This window comes from Cyprinus carpio, chromosome A2 (genome assembly GCF_018340385.1).
Source record: "Cyprinus carpio isolate SPL01 chromosome A2, ASM1834038v1, whole genome shotgun sequence".
In the NCBI taxonomy this organism is placed as follows: domain Eukaryota; kingdom Metazoa; phylum Chordata; class Actinopteri; order Cypriniformes; family Cyprinidae; genus Cyprinus; species Cyprinus carpio.
The window spans coordinates 21,657,127-21,677,134 of record NC_056573.1 but is presented as its reverse complement, the minus strand read 5'-3'; the positions used below and the strand labels follow the sequence as shown (position 1 = coordinate 21,677,134).

The window sequence follows — 20,008 nt, the reverse complement described above, 5'->3', positions numbered from 1 at the left end:
AAATTTTATTGTTCTACTGAAGAAACAAAGTCACCTACATCTTGGATGCCTTGGGGGTAAGCAGATAAACATCAAATTTTCATTTTTGGGTGAACTATCGCTTTAATATTTCTCAATGACTTACTAAAGTAGAAGATATTAAATAACTGTCATAAGACACGTTTTTAGTTCATATAGACTGTAGGTCTTGGGCACCTTATTGTGTTCTTTAAGATGCTCCAGTAAAACTGCTATCAGGATTTCTCTACTTGTTTTTGTTTTGTTATAAAGCTGCAGATGCAAAGCAGGTGAGCAGTGTTCACATGGGAATAAATGCAGTGAGCAGGTGGAGATCTTCATCTGAACGCTCGGGGCTTTTCTGTGAAGACTTTAAGACCGTAAGTGGACTCTCTTTAAACACATGGTATTAAGCTCCATCTTGACATTCATAACAGTACACTTGATATGTTTTTTTCAAGCTCTGAATATCTGTTACTTAATGTTAAAATCAGTTATACTCTTGTGCATATATTTATATGGACTTTTCATGTGATTAGAACCAGCCTACGTAAAAGATTCATATTTTCATTTTGATATATTTGAATGTACAGGGTTTTTGTGTATGCATGCCAGTCTTTCAATAGCATGTATTTAGTATTTAGCATGCTAATGTGTGTATTGATCTTACACTCTTAATTCATTCAATTCATATGCACTTAATACTGTTTATCTGAGGCATCTGATTAGTTACAGCTAGAGTTAGTGTCAGTAAAATTTTTCTTTATAAGAAACAAGAATAATCTACTATTATAAGTTACTAGGAAAACTGTACCATTGGTTTGATGACACATTTCTCCATTTTTAAGGGCATTGTTTCACTACTAAGCTACTGTTCAGTCCTGTGGATGGCAGTTCAGAGCGGCGTTTGGATCAATGTCTTTTCATTAAAACAATGTTATATATATTCATGTCAGCATGTTAACATAAAAGTTACAAAATGCAATTTGTGAAATATATTATGTAATTATTATTTTTTCATCTTTACTGGTTGGTTGTTTTTATAAGAATATATTATCATTATTTTCTGCTACTGTGTTGGTTACATTTATGTATTGTTCAGACGTAACAACATGGATACGCATGCGCTCTCTGTGTTAAACAGTTATTGTTGTAAAAATCTGTTGAAGTATTACATTTATACATAACTGTTTCAAGTTTTACTAGCCATGCCTTTCCTTTAAACTTCATTATATTATAGATTTGTGGGATTTTGTTCTTTAATGTTGATAAAAAAAAATTAAAAAAAACATCCTCTTGCTTAAAAATTGTGCCGACATGGTTTATTGTGGGACTGGTACCTATAGGGCCTCATTTATCAAGCAAGATTTCATAAATAACATTTCAGATCTCCACCTTGTTAATGCCTCCTAATTAAAGGAGTAGTTTACCCAAAAATGAACATTTTGACATCATTTACTCACCCTCATGTCGTTCCAAAACTGTATGAGTTTCTTTTGTGTTCAACATGATATTTTGAAGAACCAAACAGTTGTTGGTCCCCATTGACTCCTAAAGTACGAAAATAAATACTATGGAAGTCAATGGGGACCATCAACTGTTTGATTACCAGCATTCTTCAAAATATGTAAGTTTTATGTTCAACATAAGAGAGAAACTCTTACAGGTTTGGGTGAGTAAATGACTTTCATTTTTGGGTGAACTATCCCTTTAATATCATTAACATATAAAAGAGCACCAGTCAACTTCCAAATCCTTTACTTGAGCGTGGCAAGAATGGCTTAGATTTTCAAAGATCTGCAGAATTTCAGCAGCAGTCAGAGACAAATAATGCAAACGTGTGGAAAGAAACTTCAACAATCCTGCTTTCACTATAACAACAGCATTTCCCATGATAGGAAGGCATGTCTGGAAAACAATAAAACAGCTTTTCCTAAATTACTGATATGACTGAAATCATCTCATCACTACAAATACTTGCTCTAACAGGCAAATTTCTTTAGGCAGAAATTTCCACACAACCCAGACAAATGACACAGAAAGAGTTGTGCTGTTCAAACACTTAATGCCCTGGGTTTATTAAACATTTTTTGTCATATAAGTTTTTTTTTTTTTTTTTTTTTATTCATCCTTCCAGGTGGGACTAAAAAAAACACCTCAAAGATAGATGATGCCATCGGAACGGGCATTCAGATTGTGGTACATACAAACAACTACGAGTAGCCTTGTGAGGTACCATCCTCTTCACAGAAGAGAGCTCATGCTGGCCCCACAGCACGGGTGCCACCATGAAGTCTTACAGGAAACAAAACGTCCCTTTTTTGTTCATTTTCCTTGTTTTCATATAAAGTGGAATGACGATGATGATGATAAAGAAACATACTGAGATGTCACTGTAGTCCTCTCCCTCATGAACTACTGTTACACACACATAACAGACTCGGGGACGTACAATCAGTCATCAAAAACAGAGGTAATTAAAAATAATCCCACTTAAGTTTCACAAACCCCAAATGAAAAAGGGTCTCTCAGATTTAAAAAAAAAAAAAAAAAAAAAAAAAAAAAAAAAAAAAGACTCAAATCATACAAAAGCAGCATTCATTTAAAAAAAAAAGAAAAAAAAGAAATAGTGCTTGAGTGGAGTGGGAGCAGCCACCAGAGAGAGAGAGACGAACCCCTGCTGCTTTTTCCTAACAAGAGATGTTCACATACAACTGCTTTAGCTACATACACACACGCTCATACACACTGCACAGAAACCCAGGAGGTTACAGTGTATTCAAATTTTTTTGTTTTTTAGAATTTAAAGGGGGAAAACAAAAAACTGTAAACACCTCACAATAAATAGATAAAACAGCAGGTTTTGCACCATGCATGTGACACATACATTCAGATACAGTCTCACAAACACTTGAACATTCACAATCTCCGACACACACACACACACTACAAAATCGCAGGTTTTTTTTCTGATTTTTTTTCCCAAGTGCAAAACATCACAAATGAACAATTTCTGTATTCAAGTAATGTTATATACAAGGGGGTGTATTACAAATATGTATGTACATAGAATATTTTCCATATTTCATAATTTACAGATGTTGATATCTTACCAGTAACAAAATTTTGGAAAAAGACAAAAACAAAAAAAGATGAGCATTGCAATTAAGTCCCAACGGCTGCCACGGAAACAGCGCCGCTACGATGCATAGCACCTAAAGGAGACGCCCCGATTGAGAGGTGGTGTGTGAACGCTTGAGGGGGCGGGGCTACGTGACCTCCATGGCAACAGTGTTGTCTGTCAGACTGTTCAACGGAGGCTTCTCTTGATCGTGATTTTCCCTGCAAGACAAATTCGAATAAATGAGCTTATTAGGAGACCTCGAATTCAAACGCTTACTTCAGTCTGGCAAATCACTGAAGAACAAAAACAGAAGTACAAGAGTTTAAAGAGTGAACATGAAACAGTGTTTGGAAAGATTTTTATTCTTCTAATGCAATGCAATCAGGAATAGGATCATACTATAGCTCAAAACCAACATATATCCGTTATGAAAACTTGTGTGACAGACTAGTGCAGGTCTGTGGAAACACTGCAATGGCTACCATTAACTATTTAATAAACAGCTTTCTTCAAAATATCTTCTGTGTTCAGCAGAAGAAATAAACTCACACAGGTCTGTAACAAGAGGAGGTTGAGTAAATGACAATTTTAACTACCCCTTTAATACTTCTCTCTTGTTAATGACACATGGTACTTTTAATTTCGGTTTAACCAGGAATATTCATTTGACGCCACACAGGTACTCACCTGGGCCCCATGTCGAGGGTAGTTGACCCTGTGGTGACTTTTGGGATGGGTCTGTTGGCGTTGGCAGCGAGTTTTAGGGCAGAGGCGGGAACAGTGAGCTGACGCTGCAGCTGCCGCACACTCAAGGTGCCTGCTGGTGAGGGGACACTCACTCTCACGGCCCCGCCCATCAGCGCTTGACCAGGGGCGGGGCCAGACGTGCCGACGTGATGATTGGCCGAGGAGGTTCCATTGTTAGTGGTGGTGGCGGCAGCAGGGGAGGGGGATGAGGTGGAGGTAGGGCCGGCAGACGGAAGGATGGATGACACTGCAGAGCTTGTGTGATGTAAGCCCTTATAGACGCCTGCAGAGTCAAACGATGAAAGCTCATGAGAACAGAATTCACTGTATACATAAATATAGAAATAGTGAAAGCATAAAGTTTAAAAAGACCAACCTGAGGCTGAGACAACACCATTGACACCAACTCCCTCCTCTTTACTCTTGAGCGCCATCAGCTGGTCAGGAGTCACTAATGCAGAGGCAGCAAACTGAGCACTGGCAGCGTCTATCGTCTTTGACACCAAACTCTGAGATAGAAAAAACACATTATGAAATTATACAACTGTACAAAACAGCAGCTCAGTAAAAGGAAATCGGTTCAGTTGTATTGATTAAATTTTGCTTGAAAATAGCTTATTCAAGTTATTTTCCAGTATATTTTGTGTGATCAACAGAGGTTGTGCTACATTATGTGTACTGTTATTGGTGTGCCATCACATAGACATGATGCCAACACACCTTGACCTTATTATTGCTTTTATAAAATTGCATTTATCAATAATGTGTCATTTTTGGGTATTTTTTCTAAATAATTCTCCTCTGTTTGTCTTTAAAGGTAACATCTGGAAACACACTAAAATACACATATATAAATAAAGTACAACAAATGTAAATTTTGCATTCTTTTTTTGTCACAAGAGTGTTTAGCATTTCTTAGACTTTCCAAAAGAGGAAAAAAATTGAAAGACTAATCACATTGGTAAAAAAAAAAAAAAAAAGATGTTAAATTTGTCATTACTCCCTCAGCCATTGCATAAGAAACACCCACAAAGCAGCATTAACTTAATGCTAAGCTAATAAAACAATGTATAGTGACACATTTCCACAGTTATTAACATTGTAAATCTATCTATGCAAAGAATCCATAAACTGTTAAAGTATTTTGGGAACAGGACTTAAGTGTCTCTACCATTGCATTTGTAATGTAAAATAATGTGTCCTCAGACAACGAAGATAGACTGTGTGCTCATAATTAACAACCAAAATAAGTCTTAAAACATTGTCCCATGTATAACTAACAAAGAGAACAATCTTTCAATTGAAATTAGAAAGCACATCAACATAAATTCTTGCTCTTGACATACAGCAACATGAAGCGAGGCACTAGTAAAGATTGCAGGTTTAATGGACACTGGAGATCTGTGGTCACCGAAGGCTCACCTGGGGGTTGTTAGTGATGGCTGTGCTGCCGGCCTGCTGCTGTAGCTGAACCTGTTCAACCTGCTGTTTCTGCATCAGTGCCAGCTGCTCCTGGTGTTGCTGGTACTGCTCAGCGGTGACAGCTGCAGGAGCACAGGGAAAAGATCAGGACATAACAAAAAGGGATCATGTTAACTGCTCAGGTAACACACAAACATCACATTACACTAACAAAAAAAAAAGCTGAAAATGCTAACATTTTCATAGGGGTACTCTGGAATAGTAAAAAGTCTTATAAACGGTTTCTGGGTCAGAGGCGGTTTACAACCACCTTTTAAAAGCAACTTTATGGCAACTCGACAAAAACTAGACAAAATATAAATTAAAAGTCAGCTAGAATCAGTAACTATTTGGCATCAGTGGACTCACTGGGTGTGGGAGGAGGGACACGTGGTTTGGTGGAGGAGCCAGGGCATCTCTGTGTCTGAAGCGTGCTGATAGGGCGGATGAGGAAGCCGCGGCGGGGTCTCCGTGCAGACCAGTGCTCAGGATTGTCGGGGTCGTCTGGTGGTGCCGTCCGAGGCTTGAAATGCCTCCAACGACAGGCTTTGATATTGAGCAGGATTTGCGTGAGGTCTGGTGAAGTGGAGGAGAGGGCAGAGGTATCTGTGCTGGTGTGTGAGGTATCCGTGCTGGGCTGCTGGCTGGGAGACAACGATGGGAATGTGGGGGAATCCGGGTCCAGCCCATGATACACAGTATCGCATTCAGAGTAGGCTCGGTCCAATAAAACCCTACAAACAAATGTGAGAGAATTAATCTAATGTTGCAAAGTGAGTTAATAACGTGGGTTAAATATTTCATACATACACATACATACATGAACTGAATAACTGCATTAGTATTTGCAATTAAATCGCTTTATAAATAAGAGTAATACAAATTGATAACTGGAATTATGTAAAATTATTCACAAAATTTACTGAAATTAATTTGTATCTGCACAGCAAACTGTCTGAATTTAAAAATCGAATATTTAATGAAAACACAAGATGAAATTACATGTATTTTACAACTACGTTAATTTTAAAATATGTAATTAACAGTCTAATTAGAATAACAATTTATATAAAAATGTTCAAATATGGTTGAAAGCAATTTAATTCATTTTTATTATCTTCATTTGCCGACTTTTTTTTGCAGCAAATAAACTGAAATCACATTATTATTTGCTGTGCAAATTAACTGAATAAAACAATCACATATGAAATCATTTGCAGAAAAATACAAAATTAAATGCAGGTTTGTAAATGTAAGTGTCTTAACTCACCTGCCCCCTCTGCCCACTCGTCGCCGTGCCAGACCCAGGCACCGCCGTGGCACCGTGAGCGTGGTGAGAGAATAGCGATATCGCACATCTGCTACCCCACCCTCGGCAGGGTCTGACCAGGGCCAACCGCCCACGGGTCCCGAACGCGCCTTTGAGAAAAACATACAGAATAATTAACTAATAACATCAAGCCTAGACTAAAGCCTTACAACTCGCTCTAATTCATGCATATCAGGATGCTTCACAACGTACAGCATGATATTGACAGCCTGTTCTCCTCCTGAACCCAAACACACCATCTGGATCATTCTCCTCCTCAACCTCTGAAGAGCCAGAGAGCATCTGGGAAAACAAAAGAGTTTTAAGCCAAGAGAAAGATTTTTTTTTTTTAAATGATTCCCATGAATATCTGTGACACTGAACGTGTGTGTACCTGTGAGTAGGGCTCATCGTCTGAGCTGGGAAAGTCATACTGATTGAGGTCTTTAGTGTTAAAGACTGCTGGGCCTGAATGGGCAGAGCCTGCCAACGGCAATGGCTTGGACTTCTTCTCATATTTCCGTTTCTGCCGCACAACCTCTGGTTTATCCATCTATAGCCGAACATAAGAAACAAACCAACATGAGGCTTATTCATTTTTGTTGCACTTGTGAACAAAAACAGGAATGCACAGAAATACTAATTAAACTATACCAAAACAAAACACAATATTCTAATATAAAACACAGCACCTGTGTACTTGTATGTACTTGTAAGTATGTTTTGGGCATAAGGGGGAGCCCACTGGCCCAGACAAACAATGATATGAGCATGTGTACCTTGATCTTGTAGTCCCGGTCATGCTCTGTGTGTCTGTACTGGTTGCTGTTGGTGATTGGGATCAGAGGGATGACTGGTTTCTCCAGAGCTCTCTGAGCCAGAACCTCAGCCATCACCTCTCCTCCGAAATCAGCCATGCTGTTCCTACACACACACACACAACACACATCAATGAGCTTAAACAATACACACTCCTGTGCCAAAGAACCTACAATAGCAGGGTTCCCACAACAATGAATTTCCATGAATTTCCCCAGGTTTCTGTTTTTATTTTTATATTATATTAAAAAAAATATTACTATTTTTTATAGTAATATTCTTGAGAAAGTAATAGCCAATTAAATTATATCTCTCTCTCTCTCTCCCAGATTGTATATAATCACAGGAACCTGGGAACACATATGAGAATATATGATGTTCACACGTACCTCTTCTCTACGATCTCCAGTGTGAGGTGCAGCAGCTCTCGTTTGCTCTTCTCTCGTCTCTTGATCATCTCTAGGATGGTGACGGCTCGGCTCAGGTCTCTACGCAGCTTCAGCATCTTCTCATAAGAAGCTTCATCGTTCTTACGATTCTGTGCATAAAGATAACGTGCAAATTGTTTCTCTTGTTATTCCATAAGCAGAGCCGATTCGTAGTTGAGCGGTGCCCTCTTACCTTTCGTGTCTGCATCTTCTCCGTCCTGCGCCTGAAGGCCACATAGGGGTCACTGGTGCTGGAGCCGTCACGCTTCTCCTGTTTGACGACAGGAATGAGAGAGCCGCTCTGACATGCTTTCCTCTTCCTGCTCCAGTACTCATACACTTCCTTTATCAGCTCATCATCCTCCTTCAACAAGAGTTTGGCCTCCTGCAGAGACACCGGCTACGAGAAAGAGAGAACGAAATCAAGATAACAGCCTAACAGGCCTGGTTACATTTTCACTTGTCCTGCTGACAATTTTACTAGCCTCTCCTCAACTATGATAAACAGCCATTTTTACCATTTTTTTTTTTTTTTTTTTCTTTTTTGTAATTATTCAAAATAAATAATTAAGGGGGGCAAAGACAATAATATTTTTCACTGGAAAACAATGGCATACGACACCAAACCAATAATTATTTTTACCTCATTGTAAAAGCCTGCTCACACCGAGAACAATAACTATAATTTTTACCATAAAGTTGTTATAAACAGTTCACACCACAACTACAAGAATAAAACCACTGACAGCCATTCACAAACCATTCAATATTGAAAGTGTGCACTGCATACATTAAACAATGTTGTTGGTCGTTGGTGTGGATGCTAATATAACATTCAAGTCATGTCAAGGCGTGTCAAATCAATTATGTTAGTCAGCTTGATAATGTTACTGGTGACAAATAAGCAGAATTCATAAGCAATGGTTAATAAATACACTACCATTCAAAGGTTTGGAGTCAGTAAGATTTGTTTGGAAAGAAATTAATACTTTTAATCAGCAAGGGCACATTAAATTGATCAAAAATGACAGTAAAGACTTAATGGCATAATGGTGTTATTTTTTTTTTTTAAATAACAAAAAAATGCATGCATCACAGTTTCCATAAAAAAAATATTATGCTGCACTGTTTTCAGCATTGATTAAAAAAAAAAAAAAAAAAAAAAAAAATTGAAGAAATGGTTTCTGAAGGATCATATGAAACTGAAGAGTAGAGTAATTACGCTGAAAATTAAGCTTTGCCATCACATTACATTAAAATATTGTTCAATTAATTAAAATCCATTAAAATAGTTTTTTATTTTTAAATAGTAATAAATTTATAATATCACTGTACTTTTGATCAAATAAATGCAGCCATGGTAAAGGACTTTAAAAACATAAGACTAGAAATATTATTGAACCCATCCTTTTGAATGGTAGTTCAAGGCAAAATGTGGTGGTGACAGCAATGGTCTGACAGTGCAAGTTCTGTCCTTATTGTGAGTCATGAGTCAGTTTAAACCACAAGAGTCACACGTCACCCCCTCTCGTACCATTTGATAGATGGTGTGTTACACATTCATGAGGCTGACAACAGATCAGAATGGACCAATAACCGCTGATCAGTTGTCCTGGTCCATACATCAGCCTATGAATAATCTTAAGCACTACATGACCTATAAATTTACCCATAAATCAGCTGCAGAACAAGCATGACTTCACAGAAACACACTAGTGCAGGCTAGGAAACATATGCTGATTTAATATGCTTAGTACCAAGCAAAACATGTTACTGCTACACCCTTTTCTGCGAATGTTATCAATTCAAAGCAGTCTTGTAGTCTAAACTATAAAGCATAGCACTAGCAAAGCCAAGGTCATGGGTTCAATTCCAAGGGAATGCATAGACTGATAAAACGTATACCTTCAATGCAATGCAAGTTGCTTTGGATAAAAGCATCTGTCAAATGAACAAAGATTTAAATGTAAAAATGTTTTGAATATATATAAAGCTACCTGCTACATTTATACTGTATAATTGTTTTTACAGAACAGACATCAAATAAAATCCACTAGAGATGCACCGATCGACCAGCCAGAGATTTTCTGAATGATCTGCCCGGACCGTTGTGACATCACAGCTATGCTCACATCCGCATGTAAATATGTCGTCGGAATGGAAGATCTTCACTGTGAGTGAAGATGACACAAAGCAATTTGTAATATTTGTATGGCCAAAGTAAACCATGGGGGAACCCCTGAGCTTGATTAACGCTTGTCTGGGCCAAGAGAGAGAATTTTACTTGCCTGACTGGAAAAGAAGCCTGATTAAAATAAATAAATAAATAAATAGGCAAAAATATCTAGAGAAGCACTGAAACTTGGCCACCAAAAAATTTAGCACGAGAATGATTTTACTGCATTCAGTGTAAATGGAGACTGATGATTATGTCATGCCAGATGAGGCTCACGCAGCCTTTCTGATGTGTGTGAGAGAGGGACTCAAGCAGAAATCAAAAACAAATGAGCGCAATAGCACAAGTAACTCACAGAAAGTTATACATATACTGTCTGCATCCGAAAAAAAAAAAAAAAAGATATTTACATTATATTTTATTGGTAAGAAACATGACACGACCAAGATGTTTTCCTGAATATCAGCATGACTGCAATGTGATGCTGATTTTATACAACAGAAGCTCAATAAACAAGTTAAAATTATGTGGCTTACATTTTAGACACAATATTAGCCCCTTTCACACATACAGACCTTTCCGGAAGATTACTGGTAAATTGCCGTAAAGAGATCACGTGTGAAAAGGATCTTTTAAAAAATACTGGTAAATTTGTTCCGGCAATTTACCGATATGAGAAGTTGTAACATTACCAGTAAATTGCTGGAATTCTGCTGTGTGAACGCAGAAGGAAAACTACCGGTATGAGCATGTATGAGTTCAGAACACCGTGACGTAAAACGTCTACTCCGGGACAATAATAATAATAATCTGACGCAGATGAAGCATTCACTCTGCACTGTTTACGGAAATAAAAGAAATGTCATCCAACTGGAGCAACAATGAAATTAAAGCGCTTCTTATCCGGGCGGATGAAGAAATTTGTCATCTGAGAATAACTGTTAATGATGCAGTAACGTATGATAAGATAACTAACCGTCTCCGAGAGCAAGGCATTCATAGGAAAAAAATGAGGTCATCAGTAAACTGATAACACTGCGCCTTAAATTTCTGAAAGTAAAACGACCATCACAAACAAAGTGGCAGTGAAAGAATTTCTTGGGCCTATTATGACTTTTGTCATTCTATTTGGTGGTCCAGCCACTCCACAAATCCTGTAGCTCTAACCAGTAGCTTGAATTCAGAGGAACCCCAGACTAGCGTTGAGTGTGATGGAAGCACATTGAGTCAGTCGGCCGACACTGAGGCACCAACTTGTAATGCAGAGCAGACGGATTGTGGTGGTTAAACTAAAGTAATTGTTTACATGATAAACGTATTATAGACATATCGGATGCTAGCGATAAAATTTTTTTCTCCTATAGTTCAGTATTTTGGTTTGTAGTCATCTATTACGATGTCTCTGTGACAAAAGCAGCTGCATGAATGCGAAAGCTTGAAACAAAAATGAAACCAACAAAAATACTGACCACATATACCCCTCCATGTTTACAAATACAAGCGCAGCTGTTTAACCTGTTAACCCGAACCTGGACGCACTGAACTCTCTTTGCACGTGTCAATGTTTACGAATATATTAAATGAAACGGGACAAAATTAATCGACAAACTATGTATCATTATAAAGATCTAAGCCTCAAGCGTCGACGAAAGAGCACTGTTTTTCCAATGGAAAGCTTATAAAGAATGTATCTGCTAACTCCTGGTTTAGTTTAAAAGGTAAGGGTCCACTGAACAACATCTCAGAGCACGTTTAGTCCAATGAAGCAATAACGTTGTTATATGATAATTCCTTTGTTTACGTCTCAGTTCTTCAAGGACAGTATTGGTTGTATCCGTCATGAAATAACTCACGCTCAGAAAACTGTGTCTTGGTAGTAAAAAACAGCATGGTTTTGTAGCATACAGTGTCACAAACAGAATGAGACGATCCACTAAAAAAAAAAAAAAAAAAAAAAGATAGGCGGAAGATTGTTTATTTGAATTCTGGCGCTCTCTCGACGGCTCGTGACGCACCTGTCATCTGATGGAGGCGTAACTTAGCGATCAGCTTTTACACAAATAAAACTTTCTTTTTCAACATTTTTTGTGTGTGTGTTTTGTGGGGAAATGTGGCTGTATCTGCATAATTACCATCTGTTTGAGTGCAAATCAGCATGCTATTACAGTGTAATTACAGCTATCAATGTGAACACCGTCTATATGAATAGAGTATGACTATTGATTTTATGGCGCATTTGTATGATTACCATCTCTTTAACTGGCCATCAGCACGTCAGCACATGATAATTGACTATACGAGCAGAAATCAGTGTAAATGCTGTATTTCTAGCAATCTCAGGATATACTGCAATTGGCATACATAGTTCATTCTTTTTTATCAGTTTGTTTTTTTTTTTGAATTTATTCTTTTTGTTTTTTTTTTTTTTTTTTATAAATTTATTATTTTTTGTTTTAGATTCTGTATATTGTTTTATAATTGAAAAAAACTATGCATTGGTATGTTTAATAACTAAAATAGTTTGTAGAACCCTTCTATACATTTGGTAAATATTTTTTATATGGGGGGGGGGGGTGCTAGACATAGTATCAGAAAAATGGTTGCAAGAATCTCATTTTTCATGGTATCTTCTTCAGATTTTAAATAGAAACTCATGAGACATCTGACTTTCAACCCATTACTTTTCTAGATTGCTCCAGGACTGAATTCATGTATTTTTATATGAAATAAAAAAAATTCAGCGTGGTAGAATTTTTCTCAAGGCACTTCAGTGTCTATAAATTTTAATCTTTTTGAGCATTATCAACTCTGGATGATGAAAAGTAAAGCCCAAAGGGTCTTCTTTCCAAAGACACAAAAATTGTGTGTGTAACACACTGAAGTAAGGAACTGTTGCAATTTTAAGTTAGGTAGGGTACTTTCAGCTGTTAGTCCCATAATGGGGGGTGCTGGCTAACAGGTTAAAGGTTATTGATCTCACAGAATTTACCAGTATTTTGAAATGGATGTGTGAATGGTGCTTTTCCAGAAAAAAGACGGAATGTTGTTGACTGTGTGAACAGTGCATTTTGGAATTTACCGGTAAAGTTGTTCTGGTAATTTTACGGCAATTTACTGGTATTACTGTGTGAAAGGGGTTATTGACTGTTTTTGCTCAATTTCACTTACGAAAACCATTCCAATTAAAGCCAGAGCAGAACTGTTGTGTCCCCAAGCAACACAGCTGTGTTTTGTCACTGAATGAATCCAAGTTTTAGAACAAATCGAGTGAGCCAATGATTCAGTGACCCATTCATAAAGATTTTAATGAATCGGCTGAATGAAGGACTAAATGACTTACTCATTAAAACAGCCAAGTGTCACCACCTACTGGTGGTTTGGTTTAATATTTAAAAGTGTCATTGCATTTTTACCAACGTTTCTTAATTGTATGTTCAAATTTTTTGTTAAAACATTAATCTTATAACTACTTATGAATTTACAATTTTGCGGTGCAATCAGATGCAGCTTCTGTTTCCTCTGCAGTGGAAAGATAGTTTGTTGATACTGACTTCATTTGAATAGTAGCAACTGCACAGTGTCTTATTCTAACTAAATTAATTGAAATTTGATGTGAAAGTTCATTTAAAAATTTTTGCATAAAAAAAAAAAAGCTGATTTTTGTTTGTATGTGTGTGTCATATACAGGTCACACTTGCAAAAAATAAAAAAATAAAAATCGGAAATGGCCAAGCAAATTGCAATCGGTACATCTCTAAAATCCACCTTAAGAGTACAGATCAGCAACCATAACAACCATTAAAAAAAACAAGCTCAACCACGATTAAAATCCAAATCTTCTGACTATTCCCAATTCTGCCCGCCTCTGGTACCTGCTGTCCGCTGCCTTTCTCCAGCCGGTCGATCATCTCTTCAAACTGCAGGGCTCCCAAATCCATCTTCTTCTTCAGTTTATTTACAAATGTCTCGTCCTCAGAGTCCAGGTCATAATCCGGCTGTTCTGTGTCAAGACTGAATGCTGTACGTAGCAGGACCAGTGTGGAGGGCACAAAAAAAGAAAAACAGAGTTAGAACTGTTTTACTGTGAACCAAAACCACAATAAACCAAGTTTCACTGCAGGCTACAAACCATGTAGTCATTATAGGTGCAACACACAATTTCTGTGACTATTGCAACACCAAAATGAAATGCAATTTGTTTAAGCAGACAAACATTGCAACACTGACACCAATTACATGAGTTTGGGGCTATTTGTTTGTCTGAACCATCAACACAGATCATGGTTTTGCTGGTTAGACTTGTACACAGCATCTTTCTCCATCAACAGCCATTCAAATGTATCTGTATACCCATCACAGCTTAGTAAAGTCAATTGTAAAAGCCATGAAGGACACTCAATCCTCAAGCCCTCAATCTTAATGAGATATATGGTCTGGATAAAGGCAGAATGACTCACGCTGTATGTGAATGAGCTGTTTGGGCATCCTGAAGTCCCCCGGATAGAGGGACTCATAGTAGGCGATGTTGCTCTCAGCCTCTGGGACGGGAATCACCATGTTGTCCCTCTTCTCCCCGTACACCTGCTGAGCAGAGATGGCCCGCTGGAGATGGTGTTCCTACACACACACAAGATTTAGTTCAATTGCAAGTGCAAGTTTGTGTAGGGTTTGGCTGGATGTGAGAAGTAGTAATAGTATAAATGGGGAAGACGCTTTAATATGCAAACTGTCAAACATCACAGTACATTGTCAGCACAATAAATAAGCTACCACTTCTAAAAACATCAGAACCGATACAACAGATTGTACTACTTGACTATTGCCACCAAGCAAACCCCTGACACAGCAGAACCGGATCTGTCAGATGCGAGCCTAACCAAAACACTGGCACGCCAGCACAAACACTCACACGTGCTCAAAACACAATCCCAGACGGCAGACACTGACCTCTATTTTACTGTATGTAAAAATTGGGTATTCTTGTAATCTATATACATAAGCACATCATTTTCCAAGAAAACAATCAGTGGGGTTTTTTATTCTGATAAAAATGATGTGCACTGTAATGAAAGCCTCATCGCAGACCTAATATCATCCATCATTAAAAACCACATAGATCAAGCACTAATGTTGGTCCCTGAAGTACAGAAGACACCAGGGCATCATTTGACAGCCCCTGGTCACGCTGACCCCCAAACACCCTTATTAGCATATCATAAAACCCTTTTGAGTGGGACAGCAGCATCTTCACTCCGCCGTCTCACACACAAACACCACTGAGAGCATTACTCTTGACATCTGCCCCAGTGTGCTGAGGTTACCAAGTATTTTCACACCATCGCTTTTAGACAGACACGTTTACTGCATTTACCCCACGCACATCTGCACACATTATTAGAGCTGCGCAGAAAATGTGAAACATTCTCATTCAGACTCATTATAGAAATGCTTTAAAATTACAGATGTGTGAAACAAGCACAATTTAGTTTTACTGATTTAGGCATTGAAATCACAACTGAGAAATACAGTAACACACAGAAAAATTTCACGGGGGAAATAATTTCATTTTAATGGATCTCATTGGTAGCCGCTAAACAAAACAGAAGACTGTATTTCATGAGAGATGTGCATAATGTTTGCTTGCATGATGTGGATGTACAGAAGAGCTCCAGTTTCCTGTGTTGAGAAAACAAAACAAGGCCTCGTGCGCCCCTGCACCGGTCAAACGGATCACTGCATACACCTAAACAGACCGGTAGGGCCAGATAGGCTTCCTCTGTCAGTTCAGAGATGCATACGCTAATGCCACTCACAATGCAAATAAATGTAAATGCTTCTCATTGAGTACCTTCATTAGAAACACATCCGATTATAAATAAATATACTAATGCTTCAGCTGCCATGACAACTATTCTCACTCAACCTTAAGGCTCTTTAGAAAATACAACACTGAGATTTCGGACCGATTTAAATATGAGAGAATACTGCACAGATTGTTTTGCTGGGTGTTAATTGGTGGTCGCTGTGTGTGTTAGGGCGCAGAGAGGGCGCCCCCTCAGGTCAGTGCGCGGTACTGAACCTCCACGGAGCCCTCAGATAATCAACAAAATGGTGGCGTTGCCCGTGGTCACGTGACTCCTTTGTACTCCGTAAACCGTCTACAGACAAAAATACTGCGTATTAATTACCTCCGAGGTTATATTTGTAGAGAAAATCCTCTAACGTTTGGGCCCGAAATACTAAACCTCGGCCGTCTCGGACGGTGGCGACATATTTGACGCTTTTCTGCAGGAGAAATGGCGGCCATTTTGTATACACTGGCGCAGAGAAGCAAGCGACGCGCCTCTGATAATAAAACTGAAATTGTTTTCAAAATACACGACTCTAAGCATTAAAACGTACCGATTCCTCCTCTTTCTCCATCCCAGTGGGCATCTGTGGCACTGCGCGGTTAATAGACGCATATTCGTGCAGGTCGGGCAGGTCCTCGCAGCGGAAGACGGGTAGAGGCTTGGAAGCGTCCAGCGCCCGCGCCCGAAACGACAGTTTGCTCATTTTTCTTTATAATTCGAGATGCAGCATAAATCTATCCGATCCCCTAATGTTCCTTACTGGTCCGATTAAAGTTCTCATGGATGATGCCGGTTCGGTGTCCAGCAGCGCACGGGTCGCTCGGTGGAGGTGGCGGGGCGAGCGGAGGCGCGAGGCCGGCTGTGGGTCGCTCTCTCTCGGTGTGTGCTTCCAGCGCGCTCCGGTCCCTGATTCCAGGCTCAGTGCGCCATGGCCAACATGGCGGACATTAAAAACACACTTTAACGGTCCGCTCGTGTTCAGCGGCCCAACCCCCTGATCCCAGATCAGCCATTCCCACACGGGCTTACAGCGCATGCGCTCGAGGAGCTCGAGGACACGGGGGAGGGAGAGAAACCACTCCCATACCTTCTACAGGGCGCGCCTCTTCAAAAAACATGCGTCTTTTTCACAAAGATACACAATTTAACCGAAACGGGAAAATGACACAAAGACGCTCGTTCTTAACAGATTACTATTTGGCTTTCTACTAAAAATCCATGACAGCACAAGACAAAACTAGATGACCTAATGACAGACGAACTGCTTTAACTGTCAAAAGAATTTCTTTAAAAAAAAAAAAAATAGAGTATATATATTTTATATAAATATATATATACATTTTTTTTAAGAAATTCAATTATATATGTATGTATAGATTGAAAACCTATATAGTTTCAAACCAATGTAACATTTGAATAGTAACTTCGAAATTAAATATTATAACTACTTTTCAAGTTTCAAAATGCTTGAAGGACTGCTTTAAAAATATGTAAATTCATCACCCAGTAAAAAAAAAAAAAAAAAAAAAAAAAAAAAAAAGGGAAAATACAGTGGAAATTGGCAGAGAAAAATAGCTATAAATAAATAAAAACATGTTGTAAAAGTTAGTAGTAGTATATTTTTTTTTAATGCCATGTCAGCATCTAAAGCTGTTTTACTGTAAGTTAGATACATTTTTAAGTAATATCATATTTGATATCCAAGCTATCCAAGTCATCCTACTGAAGTGAGATTACCTTTCTAGGTGAGTGTCTGACCTAATTCATTACATCATGTCACTTCAGAGTAACCTACTTAACCAGCAACATTCCTTTAATGAGGTCCTACTTATACAATGATTTGACAGCTGCATAAATGTTAAATTATTTCTATCAATAGGTTAGGCATATCTATGTTTATGTTTGTAACACTATGGTCCTGTGAGGCACGTATGTCTCCACACATGCTGTTTTCACAGGAACATCAGGGAAGCATTGCAGCTTGAATTAAGCCTGGTCAAAGATGACAAAGCCAAAAATTTCACCCCAGATTTATCTTACTGATGTTACAGGACAATCTCAAACACTATTCCCACTAGATGCAAAGAGACAAGTGCCTCATGGCAGCAATGAGACGCCCAAAAGATCACGTTTCACTGCAAAAACATTCACCATTCCCTTTCTGTCTGCTGAAGCAGTTATCTATATTCATACATCAATGCACTTAGACCACAATACATTAAGCACAACAACAAATCCAGATTTAAGTGAGCAACTAAAAACAGAAGAAAAAAAAAACATGCATTAAGAACATATGATGTAATCGCATGTGTTTATGGGTATATTTTCTTATATGCAATGTCTAAAGCACCCAAGACATGATCTAGTGCAAGTGAGGGTTTACCTCCGCTCCCAGAAGACCCACACCGCCATCCCCATCTGACCCTCCAGAGGGGTAACAATCCGTCCGTCATCGTCCGTCCCTGTCACACACATTGACATAAACATAAGCATTGACCACACTCTTGACCTCAAGGGTGAAGGTGCTACCACATCTCTAGGACAACAGCCAAATTATGACATAATTGCAAATGCACACAGCTTTCTTGTACCAACAAAGAGGTACACCACTGCTGCCTGTTGTTTCCTACGTTGAATTAATAAAAGACAAATCTGCAATAGCGCCACCATGTTGACACCGAAACACTGAACAATAACGCATTTTTCGCTCGCTTTGCGCAAATCCGTTTGACCGTTCACAATTATGTAACTTCAATCCGGATTCTAAGTAAAGGAACAACGGTCGCTCGTGCAAAATGAAGCTCGCGCAGCGGAAGAGCTTATAAAGATGCTCCTATTTTGGCTAACCACGGGAAAAAATATATATATATGTATATATCTGGGAGGACAAAAAAAAAAAAAAAAAAAAACGAGTCGTGGCAAGCTTTTAAAGAGCATGACACGTAGACTCGCAGTTAATGTGCGGAGATGATGCGGTCATCCGCAGTCAAAGCCTTCTGCAGATATTTAACCTGCGCGAAAAGTGCACCTTCGGCTTTGTTTCAACACCCAAACAGCTCGCGAGCGAACATAAAATCCCGACATTTTATCAAAGTGCGCCGTTATCGAGGCGGAGCTTCTTTAGGGAGATATTTCGAGTTTATTTTCTTGGCTGATGTGGCACAATGATGTTGGGAATATGCTGACGCTCGCCTGCCAAGTTCACAGTTGGACTCGCTCATTCAGCAAACCTTTATGTTATGAAAACATTTGTCGATCAATCCACTTTAAACGGGAGGCAGACAGATAGTCGGGACTTACCAGCTCTAGATCCATTGATCTCCACGGGTCTGTCCTGGATTTGCCACATTTCAGTGGTTTAGACGGCGTAACTGTGTAACGCATCAAGGTGGTGTTTGGCAAACAAACGGCACAGTCGTCAGACATACTGTCTCTCGCGCGCGCGCCCGCGCTCTCGCTCGCTCTCGTCTTTTGCCTTCCGTTCGACACAGCGATTAGAGAATCTCCTCGGTTGAATGAAGACAACGCAACCCCGTTAAAAGATCCGGTAGGGAAATGAAGGAGTTAGTTGCGTCAGATTAGGCTGTAAGCAGACCCCGGGGACAGTCCGAGACTGCCACAGGGTTAATAACTTTGCAATGGCAGCGAGACGCCGTCTGATTGGTCAGTGAGTGGCACCAATCACCTGTGGGAAGCTTCAGGCATATGATCTAATAGCAGCAGCGCGAGGAGATGCTGTGGCAGAACTAATTGCTGCAAAATACTCTTAACCCCTTCTATTGTCTTGTTCTATTGTTCATTTTTAACCGTTTTCGGTATTGAATACAACTATAAATACTACTGTGGTAGCAGGGAAAACAAGCTCAAAAACAACCGAAAAACAAAAGCCTTTAGTGTGATTGTTAAACCTTTATAGTTAAACTCTTAGAAAAAAGGTACAAAAGCGGTCGCTCAGGCGGTACCTTTTCAAAAGGAACAAATATGTACTATTTGGGAACTAATATGTTGATTTTAGGTGCTAATATGTACCTTTAACATGCACCCTTTAGGAGTAAATTAGGGATAAAGGTGTACCTTTAGTTTTGAAAAGGTACA

General features: G+C 38.9%; 1 protein-coding gene across 4 annotated transcripts; it reads right to left on the bottom strand.

Moving 5' to 3' along the window:
- Positions 1–2,045: 2,045 nt before the first annotated feature.
- LOC109047171 (enhancer of polycomb homolog 1-like) lies at positions 2,046–19,552 on the bottom strand. 4 transcript variants are annotated; one of them, XM_042778444.1, is made up of 16 exons: positions 19,214–19,550; positions 18,297–18,375; positions 14,519–14,678; positions 13,934–14,079; positions 9,791–9,826; positions 8,079–8,285; positions 7,847–7,995; positions 7,418–7,562; positions 7,033–7,191; positions 6,852–6,941; positions 6,600–6,748; positions 5,699–6,063; positions 5,291–5,412; positions 4,245–4,377; positions 3,809–4,151; positions 2,046–3,339 (listed from the first exon to the last, which is right to left on the bottom strand). In XM_042778444.1, the coding sequence occupies exons 3-16, from the start codon at positions 14,616–14,618 to the stop codon at positions 3,267–3,269; spliced, it is 2,217 nt and encodes a 738-aa protein (XP_042634378.1). In that variant the 5' UTR covers positions 14,619–14,678; positions 18,297–18,375; positions 19,214–19,550; the 3' UTR covers positions 2,046–3,266. The 4 variants fall into 4 exon arrangements, with proteins under 4 accessions (XP_042634378.1, XP_042634376.1, XP_042634375.1 ...); XM_042778442.1 differs by lacking the exon at positions 18,297–18,375 and having other exon boundaries at positions 19,214–19,552; XM_042778441.1 differs by lacking the exons at positions 18,297–18,375; positions 19,214–19,550 and adding an exon at positions 16,464–16,997.
- Positions 19,553–20,008: the final 456 nt, after the last annotated feature.